The sequence below is a fragment of the Lonchura striata genome, chromosome 6 (genome assembly GCF_046129695.1).
Source record: "Lonchura striata isolate bLonStr1 chromosome 6, bLonStr1.mat, whole genome shotgun sequence".
Classification (NCBI taxonomy): Eukaryota; Metazoa; Chordata; class Aves; order Passeriformes; family Estrildidae; genus Lonchura; species Lonchura striata.
Genome location: NC_134608.1, coordinates 62,349,789 through 62,370,079, shown reverse-complemented (window position 1 = coordinate 62,370,079; position 20,291 = coordinate 62,349,789). Strand labels below are relative to the sequence as shown.

General features: G+C 37.9%; 1 protein-coding gene across 8 annotated transcripts in view; it reads right to left on the bottom strand.

The window, feature by feature from the left end:
* Positions 1–20,291, bottom strand: part of ANO3 (anoctamin 3) — a 112,530-nt gene that overhangs the window by 74,757 nt on the left and 17,482 nt on the right. For 3 of the 8 annotated variants that reach the window (XM_021539038.3, XM_077784402.1, XM_077784404.1), the window contains exon 1: positions 15,778–15,895. The exons of 4 other annotated variants lie outside the window; for them this stretch is intronic. In XM_021539038.3, coding sequence (XP_021394713.3) covers positions 15,778–15,823 — 46 coding nt within the window. In that variant the 5' untranslated portion in view covers positions 15,824–15,895. Of the gene's footprint in view, positions 1–15,777; positions 15,896–17,139; positions 17,393–20,291 lie in introns of those variants that run through there. One more of the 8 variants, XM_077784401.1, reaches the window with a different exon arrangement.

Sequence of the window (20,291 nt, the reverse complement as noted above, 5' to 3'; positions counted from 1 at the left end):
TGTCTTGCAGCAAAAAACAGATGGAGCTGGGTGCCTTGAGGAGGAGAAAAGGAAACCCTGAGGTTTTATGCCCTCACTGTCTAAGCGCTCCAAAGTCTGCAGCCAGGGCCACCGGCTCCTGCCTTGTCCGAGTGTCACCTGCCTGGAGCCGCAGGTCCCTGGGCCCTTTGTTATGCAAGTTCACTGCCTCTTGTCTCTGGGCTCCCGACAGCCAGAGCTCAGTCTGCAGCTGTCCTGCAGCTGCACACCCAGATGCATGCACTAAACGTGTTCCTCAACATCAGAGTCCACAGAGAAGGTCCTTTGATCAGCAGGTACCCCCCATATTTAACTATAATAGCAAAGGTTTAAAAGGGCCTTTCCTTTAAAAACTTTGTCAAGCTCACAGAACACGCTCTGTTCTGTGTGTTTCTCTTACCAAGAAATGCAGAACTTCATTAGACTGAGGACAATTCTTTCCAGTTCTGCAGCACAGCATAACTGTTCTTGCTCAGACTAACTAACTATTTAGTACCAGGTGAAGGCAGACAGGTAAGCTTCTGTTACCTCAGAAGATGCCACAGGTCTTTAAGTATGTGCAGAAAGAACTCTGCTTCTTAATAAAAAGGTGGCTGTGTGCCAGCAAAGAATGCAATGGGCACTGGGCTGGCGCCCTTGACAATGCATTGTTCAGAGCAGAGCAATGACACATACGCCTGTTGTGCTACTTCAAATGTTTCGAGGGCATCTCCTTCACATAGTTCTTCCTAAATGGACATTTATTATACAAAAATCTGTAGCAGTGAGACACAGCAATGGGTAATAATATATGAAGATATATACTTTGTAATTGTTCTGGATGGCTTCAGTGATTGGTTTCTTAAGCAGGAATAGGCTGCCAGTAACTATGGACCCCACTGCATAATTATTGTGTTGCCAAAGAGAAATTATTCTTTCCTCTATATTGGAATCAGTACGTGCAGTAAGATGAATCACTATTACCAAAGAAACTAATGATAATGCAAATAACACATACTGACATTCAATTTTAACCCAAATTTAAGTGATACATATAGAAAAATTAGAATATCATTATTTTATTACATAATGCCTCAATTCAAAAGAAAATTATTTCCTTTTGCTCTCTCTTACTCTATATTCCCCTGTGACATTTCAAACAGATTCCTCAATACCATGCTGCTTCTGCTTGAAGAAAGTGGGTCACAGCAAAGCAGTCTCATAGCCGATTTGCTGTTATGTTAGTGGTATGAACCACCTTAAAATTTGGAAAAGTTAATTCATACTCTGCTACTGTGTCAGAGTCCAATTCTGTGATATGCTAGTTTTGATGGCACTTGCTGCTGCATGCAATTGCTTACCTAGCTCTTATGCTGTTGCATGCTGTGGCATACAAATGCAGCACAAATACCATGTGGCCGACATCATCAACTGGATCATTAAATTGATTTACTGAAATTATTTTCATTCCTTCCTCTCTTTTCCATAGAGTAGTTTTCTAGACTATATATTTCCAGCTAGAACTTTGTTATACAAGTCCTTGCTTGTTCAGGGATCTTTTCATCTGCAGTAGTAGACATGTATACACCTAGCAGAAAAAGGCCACTTGTTTTTCTATTACAATTCCATTTATTCATTCTTTCCCTACATAATATTCCTCTGGCAGCTAGCATGAGCATGGAAATTATTACAGCATGAGTGTATAAATTCCTCATGTTGGCAAAAAAAGGTAAATAATGTTTAAGGTTTAATTAGATGCTGCCTTTTTTATTTTAGCACTTCTGCCTTGGGAATTCTTCTTTCCAAGGGAATGATGGAGAATCCTGTTATAGGGGCAAATCTCTACATGGCTCAAAGCCAGAACAGAGAGCTGTACTACCACTGCAGAGCCAGAACAGAGAGCTGTACTACTCACAGCTTTCTGATAGGCCAGGCAGGAAACATGGACCTAGAATATGATAAGTTTTTCTGGTTTTTAAATTAGTATGCACAATTTAATATATGCTCAATATCATGCCAATCTAGAAAGACTCTAAATAAAGCAACCTCTCAGAGGCCCTTAGGTTTTGGCCATTAGAAACATAAAGCAGAAATTTTGCTATGCCTCTGTCTGTGAAATACAGACTCAGATGATCATCTTGGTACAGCTAAGAAAAATCTGGTCTTTCATTTGCTCTTAATTTTAGATGAGGAAAGTTTGGGAGCTAGTCCATATTAATTGTTAACTCAATGCTGGATCAGTGCTAACCTCCTAAAGAACAGCCCAGTGACCATTTAATCCAGCATAAATCTTAGCATCAAAAAGTCATATTGACTTCTATATAAGTCAAATGGATAACATCAGCTTTTGGCCAGCTAAGTAGGTAGACATCAGGTGTGCTGTGCTGCCTGAGGCCTTGCCCTGAACAATGCTCAGGCAGTGATCTACTTACAAAAACGGAAGTCGCTCATTTTGGTCACTGTATCTTCAGTCATAACCAATGCTGCTCTATATATATCCAGTCAGATCTGAAAAAATACCCCTAACCCTCCTCCCTTCTCCTCCCTCTATCCCTAGATTTCATTTACAGAGACAGATCTAGTTGTGGCTTATAACAAATGCCAAGCTCTTGGTCCTATTATTCAATTCCAGTAAGGTTGATTATATCCAACTGAAACCCAGATGCTGGGAATCTTCCATGGAGAATTGCAGGTAGGCAGAAGGTACTCAAGACAATGACTTGGCTAAGGCTTACAGTATTTCCAGTGCCGCAGTAAAACTGAATAAAAAACTGAATTCATGTCAGGAGATATTTTGGAGGGGGATATTCTTTTCCCTGTCACAGGGTTATTTGAAATGCTTAGGTTATATCTTTAAGCCTTGAAAAACTTTTGCAGAAAAGGTACATGCATTTTACTACTTTTAAAACACTGCTTATAGTGTTTCAAGCATCTGAAGCCTGAAAGGGAGCATAACCTCTGGCATTACTAATGGCTACACCAATCAAGCCAATTTATTTCTTTACATCAATTTATTTCTCCTAATTATTAATGTTGTTAACTTAAAAGTTTATATTTTTTCAGTCATCTCATTACTGAAAAACACAGCACACCAGAAGGTGAAATATGTTTATTGAACAAGCAAGCTATCCTAAGGAGCCTCAGCCATATAAGACTTCAATTTTCCTCAACCAGAGATTTTGGTATCCTCTATTCAGTATGGGCAACACTACTTTTGTTGTGTGGGAATTGTTTTGAACAAAACAAGGAACAGCAATTCTTTCAAATACTACAAAACACAGTGTTTATGTTCCATCAGATACACTGTAGCTGCATCTGGACCAAGACAAAAACTTCGACTATTCTAAATCTTCACATGATGAAGCAAGCTCAGAAGCCTAAGACCAGGATCTTAAATTTCCTTATCTAACAGGTTTACTTTTCACTGTGAAACTCCAGTGTAACCCCCAAGCTTTTTAAAATTGATACCTTTGCCGCATAAAGTGAACTGGTAACAAAATCAAAGCAAAGTAACACTATCTAGAAGCAGAGCTATATACATTTCTCTCCAAAATGCATTTGGGTTGAGACACATCTGGATCCTCACATCTGAGGTTACAGGCAAGGCTAAGGAAGAGACACATGAGATGTTGATGCGAGACGCAGAAGAAGTGATGAGTTGGGATACTTAGAGCAGAGGATTCTCCTTCACCCTAGCTGCCAGTTTGCCTTGTGACAGTGAAGTTCATTTTTTCTTCTCACAGAAATGTTTTGCTCACACTGAAACAGAGACACAATTTTGTTGCCCATATCCATGTATGAAAGCCACATTGGTTTTGGCAGTTCATGGCTGTACAACTGTTGTTCAACTGAGAACCTGTCCTGCAGATCCTTAGAGCTCTCAATCCCGAAGAGCTGAGCACTTTTTTCATGTTTGAACTGCAGTGCAGTTTCATGGGAGCGTTAAGTGACTGATGAGAGTCAGCATGTGACAAAGGCTGCTTGGAGGAAGGAGCAGTATACAATGGAAAGCCTGTTAAAAAGACAGGCTTTTTTTCACCACCTTCAGCAGCCTTTATACCAAACTCAACTCAGCTACTTGAACATTAGGGCCACGTAGGCAGCTCAATGCTGTGGAGGTGTACAGAGCTATTTTAAAAATCTGTAATTTTATAGTTTTCCTAAATTACAGGGGGAAAGTTGAGATTATTACTAAAGTACTTAAAAACGCTAAAGGTTAAATACATTTTAAAAAGTAACCTATGCTCTTTCAAAGCTTACTATTTAAAGAGAAAATTATATCCTTTCAACCAAGACAATTAGGCAAAATGTACAGAACTATGTAACTTTTCTATGTTCATCTCTGCACCAGATTAAGATTTCAATATTACTGAAAGATATTTTTTCTTTGCATGCACAATGCATTTTATTAATATTCTATAACTTAATGAAATTATAGAATTGCTCATATAGAACTTAATTCCTATCTCTCTGTTTCAAAACATCCTTCCAACCATCTCTGACCTTTGGTGGAAAAAGATTTAATTTGCAAGGTTCTTAAGAGGTTGCAGAACAATACATCCTGCAGGATACATGTCCCAATACATACACAGACACACAAGAAATCAGGAGTGACAAAAGATTTTTCCTGATAATGCCCTTTGTTTAACACATACCCCCATTATAAATGCATACAGATTGATCTCTTTTACAAATGAAGCATCCTACTGAACCTATCAAGGATATTAAAACACTTTAATAGAGTTATGAAATACCAAGATGAACCCTGATTAATTAAAATTTAGTTAAATCAAATAGATTGTCTGAAAGAAAAGACAGGGAATCATGTTTAACAGATGTTATTAAACTCATACCAACTTATTAATTTAGATTTGAAATTTGCAGCTTTCATTTCAGATTTGCAAATAGTTCTTACATGCTAAGAAGCTTACCTGACTTTTCTAGTTATGGTAGCAATTAAAAGATATTTTCTCTAGCAAAACTTGCCTCACTTTCATTCTTAGAGCACTGTCCATAAAATTATTAACATTATCATAAATTCAGTGAAATTAAATATAGAGGAAGCATATCCAACACAAAATAAGAGTCTAAGTTAAATCCATGAAATGTTTTTCTGGAAGTGATTATTGACCTTTTAAAAATTACTACTCTGATTTCAGAATTTGAAAATCATGTCTATATATGTTAATGTACAAAAGGGAGAAAAATTAAATAATTTTTAAGGATGTAAACCAAAGTGAATATAATATTATGAGTAGCTGTCACTAAAGAGATCGCAAAAATTGTAATTTGCAATTAACTCATTTCATTTAAGAAGAAGATTTATACCTATTTATTTTTTTCAAATTTTCCTGAAGCACAATTCAGAACAGTAAAAACTGACTAAAAAGACCATTCTAAACACTGAGCAGAGTGTGTGGACCTAGTGATCAACCTTTGAAAGGTTGCTTTAGGAAGGCTTATTCTCTTTTTGTTTTGCTACTAGTAGGACATACAACTTGATTATAGTGCTTTTATTGCTGACAGCTTTTTAGGCCAAATTCATTCAGTGTGTTGGGTTACAAGTAAATTAAACTAGCACAGCTCATCTACAGCTGATGAGCTACCCTTCTTGGAGTCATCTATGCCTATAACAGTCAGAATTAGCAGGCATTTGGTATTTGGAGCCTTGAGACCAAAGTTTGATAGATGACCTGTTACCTAGTCAATACTTTACAAGCTTTTGCTTCTCAAGACAAACATTAACCCTCCAGCAGCCAAACCATCCACTGTTCACAGCAACTGACAAAGCCATACCCACTTCTTCTGAACAGTTTCCTACTCACTTTGCTGGTGAAACCAACAAAACAATTTAATTTAGAAATTCATGGCACTAGCTATTTTCTATAATAACTGGCACTGCACTGCTCAACAGGCTGACCCTCAGTGGTGTCAGCAGTGAAGCCCTTGTAGAAACAAAGGGTGATTCCTTCTTGAGCTGCTTGGACAGGTGTGAAGCTAGGAGGTCAAGGGAAGAGATCACACCTCTCTAGTTGACTCTCCTGCAGCCACATCTCAAACAATATCCAGCTTTGGGGTGCTCCTGGTAAATAACAGAAATCATAAACTTTCAGTTCCCCTCAAGTTACTGAACAGAGCTTCAAGACTAACTAGCAAAAAAGATAAAAGGATGCAAAGGTATGCAAACAGGATGATTAATATAGCTGGAAGCAGTGGAGGAAAGAGAAAGAGAACTACAGTGGGGTTTTTGGCAACTTATGTAAGAAGAAGCAACAGCACATGCTGAAAGAAAAAGTTCAAGGAAAGGTTGCCTGTAATATCAAAGAATTCAGTGAATACAACCACGTTTAGAGGACCCTCCAGGGCCATATAAGGACCTCCAGTAGGAGGCAGATGCATGCAAATCAGTTCTAGGAAAGTGATGTTTATGTATTAGGTAGGAGGTACATTGTATTGAATATGGGTGATTATGATGGAAAAATACCTAGTCATAAAGTCTTGTCACACACATTAGATTGAAGGAGACAGCCTTCTAACATGTCCAGCACTGATAAAGAATCCCTGCTTCCTGATGCTTCCAATTGTGGTAGAAAGTTTATTTTCCAGCTCATTTCAGTATCACCTCTGTACAGGACACCTCAACATACTGAAGGCAGTCCAATGGAGTGTTACAAGGACAGGTCAGAAACTAGAGCACATGGAACAGGCAGAGTAGCTGGTGAAGCAGCACTTTACCAGAGCAGTCTAAGAAATAACTTATCTGCACATCCAGGACACGCTAAAATAACTCCACTACCTTAAAAAGGAAATTAGAGAGAGAAGGAAGGGCAACATAGATGCCTCTCCCTTTATTTGAATAAAGTTACAGAACTCCTCTGTCTCCATTTTTGATGTAAACCTCTGACATCATGGATTAGTTTTCCTGATAAAAGCAGAACAGGATAGTAAAGACACCACATAGCCAAAACAACATTATTACACAATTTCTAGTGGAAACTGTATTCAGTACTCACCTACCAATCAGTAAAACATAATGACAATAGTAGCAAAAAAATCGTGCTGCCCCTCTCCCCTCCAGCCCTTCACCTCTGGAAAACAGTGTAATTTGAACAGAGAGGAAAAAAAAGAGGAAATTACCCTAATGAAGATGAAGAGGCTAAAGTAAACTAAAAGTCTAACTAAATGTATTTTTCATGAAGGTATATGCTTTGAGGATATTCTTGAAGAAATCTATGAAATGTTCTAGACGAAGCTTCTGATTTGAATTCAGCTGTTATAATTTCCTTTTTTTATATTAATGCTCACATAATTACTGTAAGAGTGGTAGTTTGAGGCTAGCATCTTTGCACTGATAACTGCCTTCTTCTTCTGGAAAAAAGTATGGACACATATACCAGATACATAAAATATAAATGGACATTTGGCAGCTTGACAAGCATGCTGAAAATGAACTAAAGATCTCACAACCATGTAGAAAACAAGCTATTTTGAGACCCCAGTGTCACACAAAGGATGACCAGATGAGTGCAGAAGAGGGAACAGCTTCACATACTCACATATTCAAATTTACAAAAATGTGACCTTGTTTCTAGCCACTTATTCCCTCCCTGCCTCTTCAGAAGCCCATGAAAGGGCACCAAGAAACACAACAGACACCTGTCACACGCTGCTCCTAATAGCACAGTCTTCTACTCAAAATACTGGGAAGTTGAAAAGGAAACTGGAAAGCTTCATACCTTTGCACTGGTATAAATGCTTTTCAGAATTAAAGGGGTAGTTATTTTTAAAGCATTTCTCTATTTTTTTCCCTTGTTAAAGGGAAAAAATGCTGAATAACCAGTTTAATCCATTACTTGATGCCTAGTTTTTGCCTTCTTTCCATTCCAGGCTGGAAGAAATTTGGATTCCTTCTGCTTAGGCAGAAAAGACTGACAGCAAATACCCATGATGGCCATAGGTATGAAATTAATCATGTCTAATAGATCATATATTAACTAGATTATGGCAGTCATAGGCCTCCAGAACCAACATGCCAAAATTGAACAAAAAGCCACAAGTGTCAACCGAGATGGAAAACAGCCCAGTCAGACTGATGAACAGATCACTATCACCATGACATGAAAAATAATTTTTCTCTCTATAGAAACCCCTTCCATTAAAGTACAAGCATTTATGAAGGCATATTTCAAAATAGTTTTCTTATGCCTCAGCTAAAATAAAGTCAATCTCAGGTTTATTTTGAGATTTCCTACAATATAAAGTAATAAAAAGTCATAGATGCTCTTTTCCAACACCACAAAAGAATAGAAAGTTTTTATTATTCCTTAACAACACATTATATTTAATTCCAAGTAATAGCCTAAAAGGTGTTTGTCTGTGGTTTTGGTTAGTGTTGCTGCTGGGGTTTGTCTTGTTACACATAAATATACAGTAAAGAACTATTATTCCTTTTCCCATATCTTTGCCTCAAAGCCCTGTAATTTCAAATTTATAATAGTTTGGAGGGAAGGGTTTCCATTCCAAGGGATGTTTCCACCTTCCTTGGCAGACATCTGTCCTTTACACCAGACAACAAAATAGCCCACAGCTAAAAACAGCCTTCCTTCTCCAACAAAACTAATGCTTCAGGAAAATTAATTCATTAAAAGCACTAACTCCATTAGTTTAATGAACCAGAAAGATAAGAGAACACAAATATTATATACATTAGACCTTCTAGATTATAAAGACATATTATTGATAAAGCTACTAAACAAACAGTAAGGAGTACGTAAATTTTTGAGCAAGAATAATTCTACTGCATCAGACAAGCATAGAATAGAATATGACATCTCTAACATACTCTTAACTTCAGAGCTTGCCATCATCACAGGAACTATCTGGACATACGTGACTAGTCACAACTCTTGCGTTACTGTGATGTACTTAAAAATTTTTCAATGCAGATTTGACTGAGCTCTCAAACTCCTTTGTTTGCACATCCTTCTTGTGCTAGGGTCCCACACAGGAACCCAGTAAGAACAACAGACAAGAAGCAACAAAATGCGTGTGGCTTTGTCCCATGTTGTCCCTAACTAAATCAATGAAAACCATATGAACAGTAGCAGTTTGTTGTTCAAAAGGGATTTTTGCAGATACTCTTCAAAGTACACTTCCTCCTCCGGAGTTACAGATGGAATCTAACTCAGCATGCTTTCATGGTATCTTTTTTCCCACTCACAAGATCCTAGCTTTAAGCAGATCAAACAGTTACATAATAGATGTTGCTAGTTGCCTGGTGTGTGAATGTTAGACATGATCCAAAAGGAAAACCTAAGGTACCAGTTTCTTCAAAATCTCACTTAAATACTCAAATATACTGTGAATTCAACTGTGACCTCACCGGTCAGAAAAATGAACAACTCCTTCCTTAAGTAACTGCACTGGCTAAAAGCCCTCACAAGACAGATGATAATCCAAATTGAGACAGACACAGAATGTTTTTCTGAGAAAACAGTGATCAATTTGCATTTACTGTAGCTCAGAGCTGTTAAAACATGTTGCTGTACACTGCAGTTTGGTTTTGAGTTCACCTGTCTCTAACAAATAACCTCCTGTAACATAGGCTGTAGAATTTACAGAACTGACCTAACTCCAGAACAATTTTGGTAAAGAGTTGTAACCTGGGTAACCACATATACAATGCTTTCTGCAAATGTCATTTGTCAAAAGACACAGACACTCTCTTCAGTTTTGACAGGACAAAGCAGAAAAACAAGTAATCTTCATGTTGCTCAGCAAACTTGTGAATTTAGCACATCCACTATCTGCTATCACACTATGTCTAAAATATGGATGGCTATTTTTTGTTCATTACTTTCCCAGTTACTACTTAGCCATCTGCATTAACTGTAATGCAAGGCTCTTGGTACTGTTAGCTAAGACAGTGTTTCAATTTCTCACAGTTATTGGAACTTCAAAATACCTCGAATCATAAAATATACTGACTAGTGCTGATTTTGCTGCAAGACTTTTCAGCAAAAACTGATATATTCAAAATACTACTACAATAGAAGATAAGCTGACAGGGCTGTTTCATTTATACTCATTTAGCAGATTTCAAAAATTACAAAAACCAGAATAAATAAACCAAACTATGAAGGGAGATCAGGAACTCTCAACTTTTTGGTATACCCAATGAAATAAAACTGATGAGGGTTCTAAAGAAAACGAGTGGTGGTGAGGGTTGCCTATTTTCACAGGTCCTTATTCAGGAAATTTTTAAAAGCTGTGGAATAGGTACAAGGTTTGTCCACAGATAAAACTACATCAAGCTATACATAATAGACAATGTAGGAAGTTAATGCCCAGATATCAAATCAACAGCATCATCATCACCTGTAGCCAGATACCAGCTAAATTATGTGACATCCCAAAATTTTCTGATATCCTTAGCTTTCTCATTTCAAATATTCATCCTGTGAAAAAAAAAAATTACTTTTTTCTACAGTAGTCATGCACCTGCATAATATAAGGTTTAATATGTCATATTTAGTGTTTGTTTTCAAAAAGCTCTATATTTTTTGAAGTTACAACCCACAACAGTATAATCTGGAATAAAAAGACATTATGGGCCCTTCAGAAGTGTCTGAGTGAAAAAGATGGAGTGCATCCTGGGTTGAGCAGTTGTATCAGGCAAAAGAAGTAAGAGCAAATACAGCCTTATTAAACATTGCACCTTGCCTTTCAGTGCCCTGAAAAAACATTTTAAGTAACAATGTTTAAATATATCATTGTTTTAAGGTACTGTATTAATTGCTGCATTGCTCTCAGCATTCATAGTCAAAATGAGTATGGCTTTTTGGATATGTTAGTTCTCCTTGGAATGAAAACTGAAGAGCTGAGGCCAAAAAATTGCTTCGTTCACACTGACATGAAAACTTGGCCCTTCTGCTCTGGAGAACAGTGGCAAAGGGTCACAATTGCTCATAAATTTTTGTGTGACAGAATTCCACCAGTAGTCTCTTCAGATTATTAATTATTATTAGTTTACTAGGCTTACGTATGCCACAGAAGCACCAAACATCCTTGGAGAAGTCTCCATGAGATTCTTAATCACAAGTCCAAGTTCCTGAATACTAAAAACTAGAGCAATATAAATTGTGATGTTTACAAATTCTCATTGAAATTCACAAGAAATGCAAATCAATTTCACATGTTGTTTTATAAAGAATGCAGGTCATTAAGATCTTAAAATCAGACTAAAGCGACCGTAACAGAAAGCTTTACTCCACAACAACAGTAGTTCCCAAATTAGCTCAAAGTGATTTAACGAAAATGTCAGTGAAGCAACAAGCTACTCCGTGAAGGCAGAGCAATTAGAGATTCTCAAGTCAATCCTCAATCCCACTAAATCACACTACAACTTCAAGCAGCAGTATATAAAATGAAACAAAATATTTGGCACTAATGAGAATCAGAATATATCTAGAAATACATCTTTCATGAAGATCTCTGATTTCTTCAGAAGTCTCAAATTTAAGCTATTCCAAGATAAATCCCTTGAGAGGCTAAATCATTACTCTCAAAGGCTTAATGAATATTGAAGTTGATGAACTCCTTCCTGCCTCATTGAACCAGGGAACATTTAAATCCTTGACCAGAAACATGAGAAGCACCCCCAGTTAGCCACTGGATTTCAATCTGCAGTCCACGTTCTTAAATCTCATACATCAAGATGAAAGCAACTCCATTTTAAAGCACAAACATCTTTTCTTCTTCCCAGCATTGAACTCCTGCATTAAAAAGCTTTGATAGAGGTATTAAAAAACCAACACTACTCATTAAAAGCACCTAGCAAAGTATGCAGGAAATTTGAGTCTGTGTATCAGGATAAGAGTCCTAGATGTCTAAAATTTTAAGTACAGTAATTGCCTTGACCTGCACCTTAAACACAGGTTTATTCAAACCGACTCACCAAGTATCTGTTACAAGAGCCTGTTGCAAATTAGGTTGCCTTTCCTTCTGAAGCATACCGGTTTGCAGTAAAGTCCCCTAATAAAACAAGCAATTGCTTAGCACCTACCCCATACCTATTATGGAAAACACAAAATCTACCATAAGGCTGCAGCATGTTTTAATGTCCTACATATAAAAGATTATGATTCCTGGCTGGCTATCTTTCCCTGGAATTATTGAATTACAAATTACTGTAAAGATTGTCTTTGCTCTTATCAACATTATCTTATTTCACCTTTATGAATAACTATTAATTACTTACCAGTTTGAAACAAACATGTATGTTAGAGAAGTACATACAGCAATATACAGTATATATCACCTGCATATTAATCTCTAAGGAAGAACATTATTCTTTTGTAAAGGATGGTTGGGAAGAAACTAATAAATAATAAACATTTCTTTCCCTTTCCTCTGACATGATTCCTCAGAGGCCATAGCTTGCATCACCTTTTGAAAAAGTAAAAAAGTATAAAGGTCTGTATTTACTAATAATGGTTTTTATCTGAGAATATTACTGAGGAAAATAATTTCAGAAAAAACAGTTTCTGCCAAAACAGAGGTTAAAAATAGCCAGAAAATACTATACATATGGCTGAACAGATCTAACACACTGCTGTGTAGACACAGATTAGTCTACCTCTAGGACAATGCTCTTCTCAGTAGACATTATCTTTGGATACAAACAGAAGAACAAGAATTGAGGGGGTGAAGAAGAATGAGATTAATTTTTTCAACCCTTTCTGTGTCTTTTTATAACACTACACTGAGTCCTGCCGCAAGTTTTGAAACTGAGGGTTTCACTCTGTATACACAATTTCAACAAGGAGCAAGACAAAAAGATGGCAGCAGCCTCCTACTCTGAACGCCTCCTCACTTTGTCAAATAAGGAAAGATAAAGAAAACCAACACCTGAACAGTAACAAATCCTTGAGATACAATTTTTTGCTTTCTTTCTTTTCTCCTTCCTGTTGAAGCCTCCAAAACACCCAAGAGACTGGAGAACTTAATCTTCTTATTCCTCCAAATCCTGTAAAAACAGCTTTTGTACTGAAACCACAATTTCTCAGCTAGAGCAAAGTGCTCAGAGTAACTAAGGGAAAAAATAATTATCTCTACCCCATTCTGTCTCCCATTTTAAAAGTTGCTCCTCTTTAGCAAGTGACTTTGAATATTATATTACCTGGCAATAGGAAGGTTCTGTTTCTGAAGATTTTAAAATTATTTTCTATTTGTTTTCAGGAACTATGAGACTTCCTGATGTGTATTTTTCCTACATGATTGAGGAACCATACAAAAAGAATGCCCTTTCAATGCCCCCCCACCCCCAGAAAATGAAGCTTGATCTTAATGCAAGTGAAGCATACAAGGCACAACTGTGATAGCCATTTGGCCATTTCATGAAGATTACCACTAATTCTGTAAAGGGAATTTAGGGCACTATTTTGTAAGCAGCTGGAAAACAAATAATGCATTTAGTCAAAATCTCAGCAAAAGTAAGCTAGAAATTACAGAGAGCAAAAGGTAAAATTTTAAATAAAGACTGATATAAGGGACTAAATTAAAAGAAAAAAAGGACACAACGTTTTTTGCTTCTGCGATCAGTGTCCATGAACTTCAGAGTACCAGATGCTCAACTTTTTCTCAATCTCATGGTAAGATGAGGAAATACTGATTGCCATTTATGTTTGCTTCGTTTTGCTATAGCCTTTTGCTCAAGATTTCATGCTGTCTTCCCCATTCCTAAAAGGTTTAGGCTGAGAAAAACAGACTGAACTCAGATACATTTTGTACAAAGCACACTGCATTTGAGAACTTTGGGAAAGCTAGTCATGTTAGTCAACACTGTACAGGTTACCCAGCTCCATAAAAGCATCCTCTCTTTTCCAAAGCCTGATGACTGGCCAGGTACCTCAATCAGGATTTTGTGGGAATAAGGAGATGAGAACAATAATCTTCTCAAAACGTAACTGGCAAAATTAACTTAGTTTTTACAAAGTTTTATGACTTGTGCAAACACAAACTTTCATAAATCACAAGTCAAAGAACTTGGACATAGTTAAAGCTGACAAACATTTTTGAAAGAGAAATCGAACATGAAATGAGTTTCAAAGGACAGCCTTGCCAAATAAGACTAGATACTTTAGAGAAATAGAATTAGGAAAGATGCATTGTAGTAGGACCCACGAGGGGTAATTTTAGATGATTGGCTTTAAGGCATCTACAGCATGGTGTGACAAAAGCTGATAGGCCAAGAAACACTTATAGTGTATTGTAAATAGGAAATAGTTGCCTTCTGATTGTGATGGTGTGCATTATAAACATCTGTATTATGTCACCCTTCACGTGAGACTGAAAAAGGAATAAAAAATTTTAAAACGCCTCACAGTTGCCCCGTCTCTGGGTCAGAAAAGGGTATAATCTGACAAATGAAAGTTAGTTTTGGGGTAGGCTTTTTAAAGATTATCACAGAACAGCAGCATTTTTTCTGAAGAGCTTTGACAATCATTGTGGCTTGCTAATCATTACTGTAGTGTAAGAAATATTGTCTTATGAAAAAGTAAGAACTAACACTGTGGCTTCAAGGCTTCTAATGATTTTATAAATGTAGACTTGACATACATTTTTATACTAATTAACTACCTTTGAGCCTGACATAACTAGACTTTTTACAGTCTGAGACAGCACCACTCATTATTGCACACAAGACTGGCATTAAATGCAAAACCTCTACAGCAAGGAAGTAAATTTATTATGGGATTACCAGAATGGGAAAAGTGCTTTGAATTATTTATTTTCAGCTAACCAGTAAAAGAGAAGAACCTGAATGAGGCAAAATCCAATAAGTGACCTCATGATTTATGTATAAAGAATGCCATTTCCTATCATAATTTTATGGCATATGCCCTATAAGAATAAAAAAACGTTTGTCAATGTCAGAAAGAAAGCAAAGTGAGAGAAATCTTGGTTCATCTGACCCATCAAAGTAGAATTAGAGAGAAAAAAATATATAAAAATATTGCTTCAATGACCAAGAAATAAATTAATAAAGTTCATTGAGAGAATTACCTTTTTTCTAACATGAACACAATACAGGTTTTATAGCGATGGTAATCACAACTGGAAATTCACCTTTATATTTGCTGACCAGCAAAAAGCTTCGGGTTGGCAATTAAAATCCCAGACAAAAAAATAACGTAATAATATAGACTGAACCTAAGTTGTATCTGTACTTAGAACACCAGAGCCCTGCTCACAATTCCAGCTAATATTCTTTCTCCGCTTTTGTACTTGGATAACAGAATGGCATGAAGACTAAAACCTGAAAAGAAACCTAGAAACAACTGCAGTGAACTGAAGAGGGTGAACGACCTGCATCACGCATATAAGCATCTTTCGAGCGAGAACCAAAGCAGTACCGCCTTTCGGGCAGAACCCCGGCAGGGCGGGGCGGGGTCCCGGCCGGGCCCTTCGGCCCCCAGCAGCCGGGGCCCGGACAGCTCTGGGCTCGGCCCGGCCCCGCTGCGCTCCCCTCCGCCGCAGCCGCACTGACGCCCAGCAGCGCATCCGACAGCATCGGTGCGCCTGCGGAGCGGCGCCCGAGTGCAGCCGCATGCCGGCACCCGCGGGCAGAGCGCAGGCACACGGAACGCACCGGCGCCCACGGGCGATGCTGCACGGACACCGCGGCCAGACCCATGCGCCCTCCCCGAGCCTCCTCTCCGCAGGGCGGGCAGATGCGCGGGGCCTCTCGATGGCCGGGACAGCGCGGCTGGTACTGACCTTTCTGCTGGCGGAAGGACTGGATGGAGCCCGAGTGATGAACCATGCTGACGGAGAGCAGCCTCCGAGCTGCCGGCCCGCCGGCTGCGGCGCTGGGGGCGGGCCCGCAGCGGCGCGGCGCGGCGCGGCGCGGGGGCTGAGGGAACGGCCGAGGCGGCAGCGCCGGCGGGAAGGCGGCAGCGCCGGCCCGAGGGGCGGCGCGGGGCCGCGGCCGTGCCTCCGCCCGCTCCCCGGGACGGGAACGGGTCTGCGGGAAGTGTTGGGAAAGGCTCTGCGGCAAGGCGCCCCAGCCCCAGCCCCGTTATTCCTACTGCCTTGCTGTACCCTCGTCTCCCTCTAGAAGACACATCAGGTGTTCCTGTTGAGGTGAAGGGCAGCGAGGTAAAAATTACATCTCCTTTACGCAGCAACGGCTGCATTTAAATCTCAACGTTGTGAGTTAAGTTGGTGGTACATCACCTCCATCCCCAGCTTTTTTTTATTTCTATGTATTTTATAAAACTTAGAGTCTCAACCTTACTGCAGATGATTTTTTACAATATACCGTATTACAAAATCAAGCCTGATGTGGGCCATTTCTGTGCTATTTATATCATAATTTACCCTATCTCTACAGCATATGCCAGTAGATCATTCTAGACGACAGAAGATTCAAACTAAAAAGGGTTTTATTTCTTTCCTGGTTGCTCTCTGCTCACATTATTCTCTCTGGATTCAAAATAAGTTTCATGATAGCATCATTCAATTTCTGAAGAATGTTTTGGGTTTCTTTTTTTTTTTTCTACCACAATAATCTGGGGGGTTTGGTCCTTCTAAATTAATTCAGTCAAATATTCTAGCCTGCATCTAGCAGTATCTGTATCCTCTTCTCCATTTAGGGATATAAACATTATTTACTCATCAGAAGTTAATTCAATCACTTAACTAGCACAGGTTACTGCAGTATTCCTTCAAAGTCTGTGGCTCCATTTGTGTGCTGTCTGATTTCCTCTGACAGTAAAGGCAGAACTTCCCCATAGCTGACTGGAGCTTGTCATATACAATCTGCTAAAAAATTACATAATTGCCACCCCTTACTACAGGCCAGTCTGTACTATAAATTGTACTACTTTGTCTATATCAGTGTAGTTAAGCAAACAAGATGGATACACACTTTTTTTTTTTGGTGTAAGAATGTTTTTCCACTATGAAAACATATTAAACAACCATATATAAACCAATACATCCATGCATGTAGACAGGCAGGCAAAATAAAAATTGCAAGGTATTCCCCAGCACTTTTTTTAGAGTATAACAGATACTGCTTTTACATAACATGCAGCTGACACATCCAATTGATACCATAAGGGGAAAAAAACTTACCTCCTCAGGATAGCTGACCACATTTCGGGTTGGTTTGCAACATTTACATAAGGTGTGTTGTTAGTTTAAGAAAAGATGCAGAAGCTATAGTGCTATAGTATGTATCTTACTCATTTTTTGGTCTCCTGTGGCTATCTGAAGGTAATAGATGAAGCATTCCTCTGCACTCCTACAATTTTAGAAAAGCTTCTGAGAACAGCTTTTTCCTGCTGAGAGACAGCAATATAAATGTTGCATGGCAGAATAAGTCAGCCAGCTGACTCTCGCTGATCAACAAGTTCTGGCAAACTAAAAGCAAGCTACAAAAAGAGGTAGAATGAAAGCTTTGTTGTTTACTTTTAAGCTTTAATGTAGACATCAGAGTGGATTCCTAGAGATTAAAACCAAGTCTATACCCTGAAAGTCAGCCGGGAAAAAGAGTATAATAAAAACTATAAACTTAATAAATATATGCAATCTGCAAAAAGCAAATGTAGTTGTTCCACTGTAATGGTCTAAACCTTTGTCAGGTTCTAGGGCAGATCTATTCTTTGAGAAACCTTGGCTGACACCTTTTGACTTGCCTATGAAGTAGAAGAGCAGTATAAATTATGCTCCTTCTCTAGCAGCACAAAACGAGAGGGCCATTACTGACTCTCCAATGATAATAATTACAAAATGCAAAGGGGAAGAAGAGGGGATTACAAGTAAAATTACAGATGAAAGAGATTATCACATTCACTCTTGGAAAAGAGGCTGGAAGCTGCCTGGTACTTAGGGCCATCCTTCTAATTTCTGGTCCACAATCCTCCACAAGGATTTACAGAACTCCTGAATTCAAGTAGATTTCACTGACATAATACACAAAATGATGGGAAGAGAAAGCCAGGGTAAGGTAATGCTCAGAAACCCTCTACAAGGATTAAATGCTGGGACTAGAAAATTATAAATTATACATATTATAATTATTAAGCTCTATTTCTAATGGTATGTATGCATGAAGCTAAGGATAAGACAGTTGGGATTAAGGTCTGCAAAAGAGAAGAAAAAATACCTCTACAAAGATAATTTTTGAATTAAATCCTTCACACTGTCAGCTGACTAAACTTGATAATTGTAAAATATGATCATATGAGGATCTTGAAATATAGTTCTTTGGTAAATAAGGAGAGTTTGACGATCTTTTTAGAGTGCAGATAACAGAACAATTAAGAATTGATGGCTAAAATATGTAAGAAAGGCATGCATTCTTAGGATTTATATGCATGGGCTACATTGGTTCTGAAGGTCATTGAAGTAAACTACCCTCAAAAGCACTGTCTAATGAAATATTTAGTTATATTATGCTCAGTCTCACATTTATCTCTGTGTAAGTTTTTACAGATTGTTTCTAAAGCAAATTAAATATGGATATGGAGAGATCAGGATGAAACAGAACTAGATTAAAATCTTCTACCTTGACAATCAACAGAACCAAAATCATGACTCAAAGCCTAAGGTTGATCTTGTTGAATTTTTAACCTAAGTTTTAGGTTTTTAGTTTTGACAGTGAGATTAATTCTCTGTGATAGACATTTTTTTCATGAGATAATCTTTGTCAGAAGAGATAAGGAAATAAGATTTAGTCTGGCTTCATCATACATCTAGCCTTGTGAAAATCTGTATTATTTGAGATCTGTAAAATTTTGAAATTATAAGAACAGGAGGACTGAGTTGTTTTACCACTAGAACAGGCTATGAGAAAGACATGCTTTAAATTAATTTTTGTATTTCCACAATGCTTTTCAAGAAAGTCAGATGAAATAGAACTCTAAATTAAAACCTAATTCACCTGCATTATATCTTATGCCAATTATTTCCTTAAGAAATATAGCGACCTCAAAAGTAAGCCATAGCCAGTGTTAACTATTGCCCAGAAAGAAAATGAAACTTACTCCAAAGAAATTCATGAGGCTCAGTAAGTGCAAAATCCTGCACCTGGAAAATCCCCATACATCAATTCATGCTGAGCAGCAGCTCTAGCAGAAAGGACCTGAATGTTATGGGAAGCACTACCTTGAACACAGCCAACAGTGCACTTGTATCATAAATAAAGAAACCTTAGGAGAAATGCAGCCAACAAATGAAAGCAGTATCAATCCTCTTTACTTGGTGTGGCTGTAGCTGTACCTGCAATTTTCTGTCTAGCTTTCCCACTTCATGCCCACTTAGTTCTGCAAAGGTGTTAGAAAATTGGAAAAGGTCCATAAAATGCTGCTGAAGAAGGTCAAAGGTCCACAATAAGTAAACTGTGAGAAGTTGAATACACAAGGCTAATTTAATATGGAAAATAAACTAAGGAGTTCCAGGAGCCTACCACTACTGGGAAACCACTTGCAAAGGTTACAGTAATAAACCCTTTATAGTGCTAAATGATCTGGTTAGTGACAATAGCTACACATGATGGCATGGGAGGCTCAGACCGAGCACTAGTAACGAGTTTTTACCACATTGGTGATACATCAGCAGAACATGTAACCCAAAAATAGGTGAAATACCTGTCCTTGAAGGTTTTCAGAATATGCCTTGACAAAGCTGTGTCTGACCCTGTCTGGTGATGGCAGTGGTAAAGCTGCAGAACAGGAGGCTGGACCTGCAATGGCTATAATAAAGGATGTAACAAAAATAAAATTCAAGGTTGTTGGAACCAGATGGATTCAAAACAGGAAGTAGACACACAATTTCAAATTGTAATTAAAATAAATCATAAAGTTAATTTTTCATATCTGCAGTGAAGGATTTTGTTGACTGCATGTTTATGCAGATTTTCATAGGACAAAATAGTATGATACTAAATGTCCTTTCTCAAACACACTAATTTCTAAAATTCTTGTGAAGTACAGTTTCTTATCAATTTGCAAGAAAGGTTTTGAGACAGGGTGATTCTTTAGTGTAAAATGTTGTCTGAATAAGAACATTAAATATTTACAACAGCACCCAAAATTATTTATTTTACTATCAATTTTTATCTAATACATTTAAAGGGTATGAAAAATCCCCTGAAAAGTGTTTACAGAATTGTTGAGTCCACCTCCCAAGAAGAGCAGTTCTGTACTACTCAAAGTTCTGCAATGTAAAATTCATCTTGTTCAATATTTGCAGCAATGTTGTTTCCAAATTCTTTCACCATACTG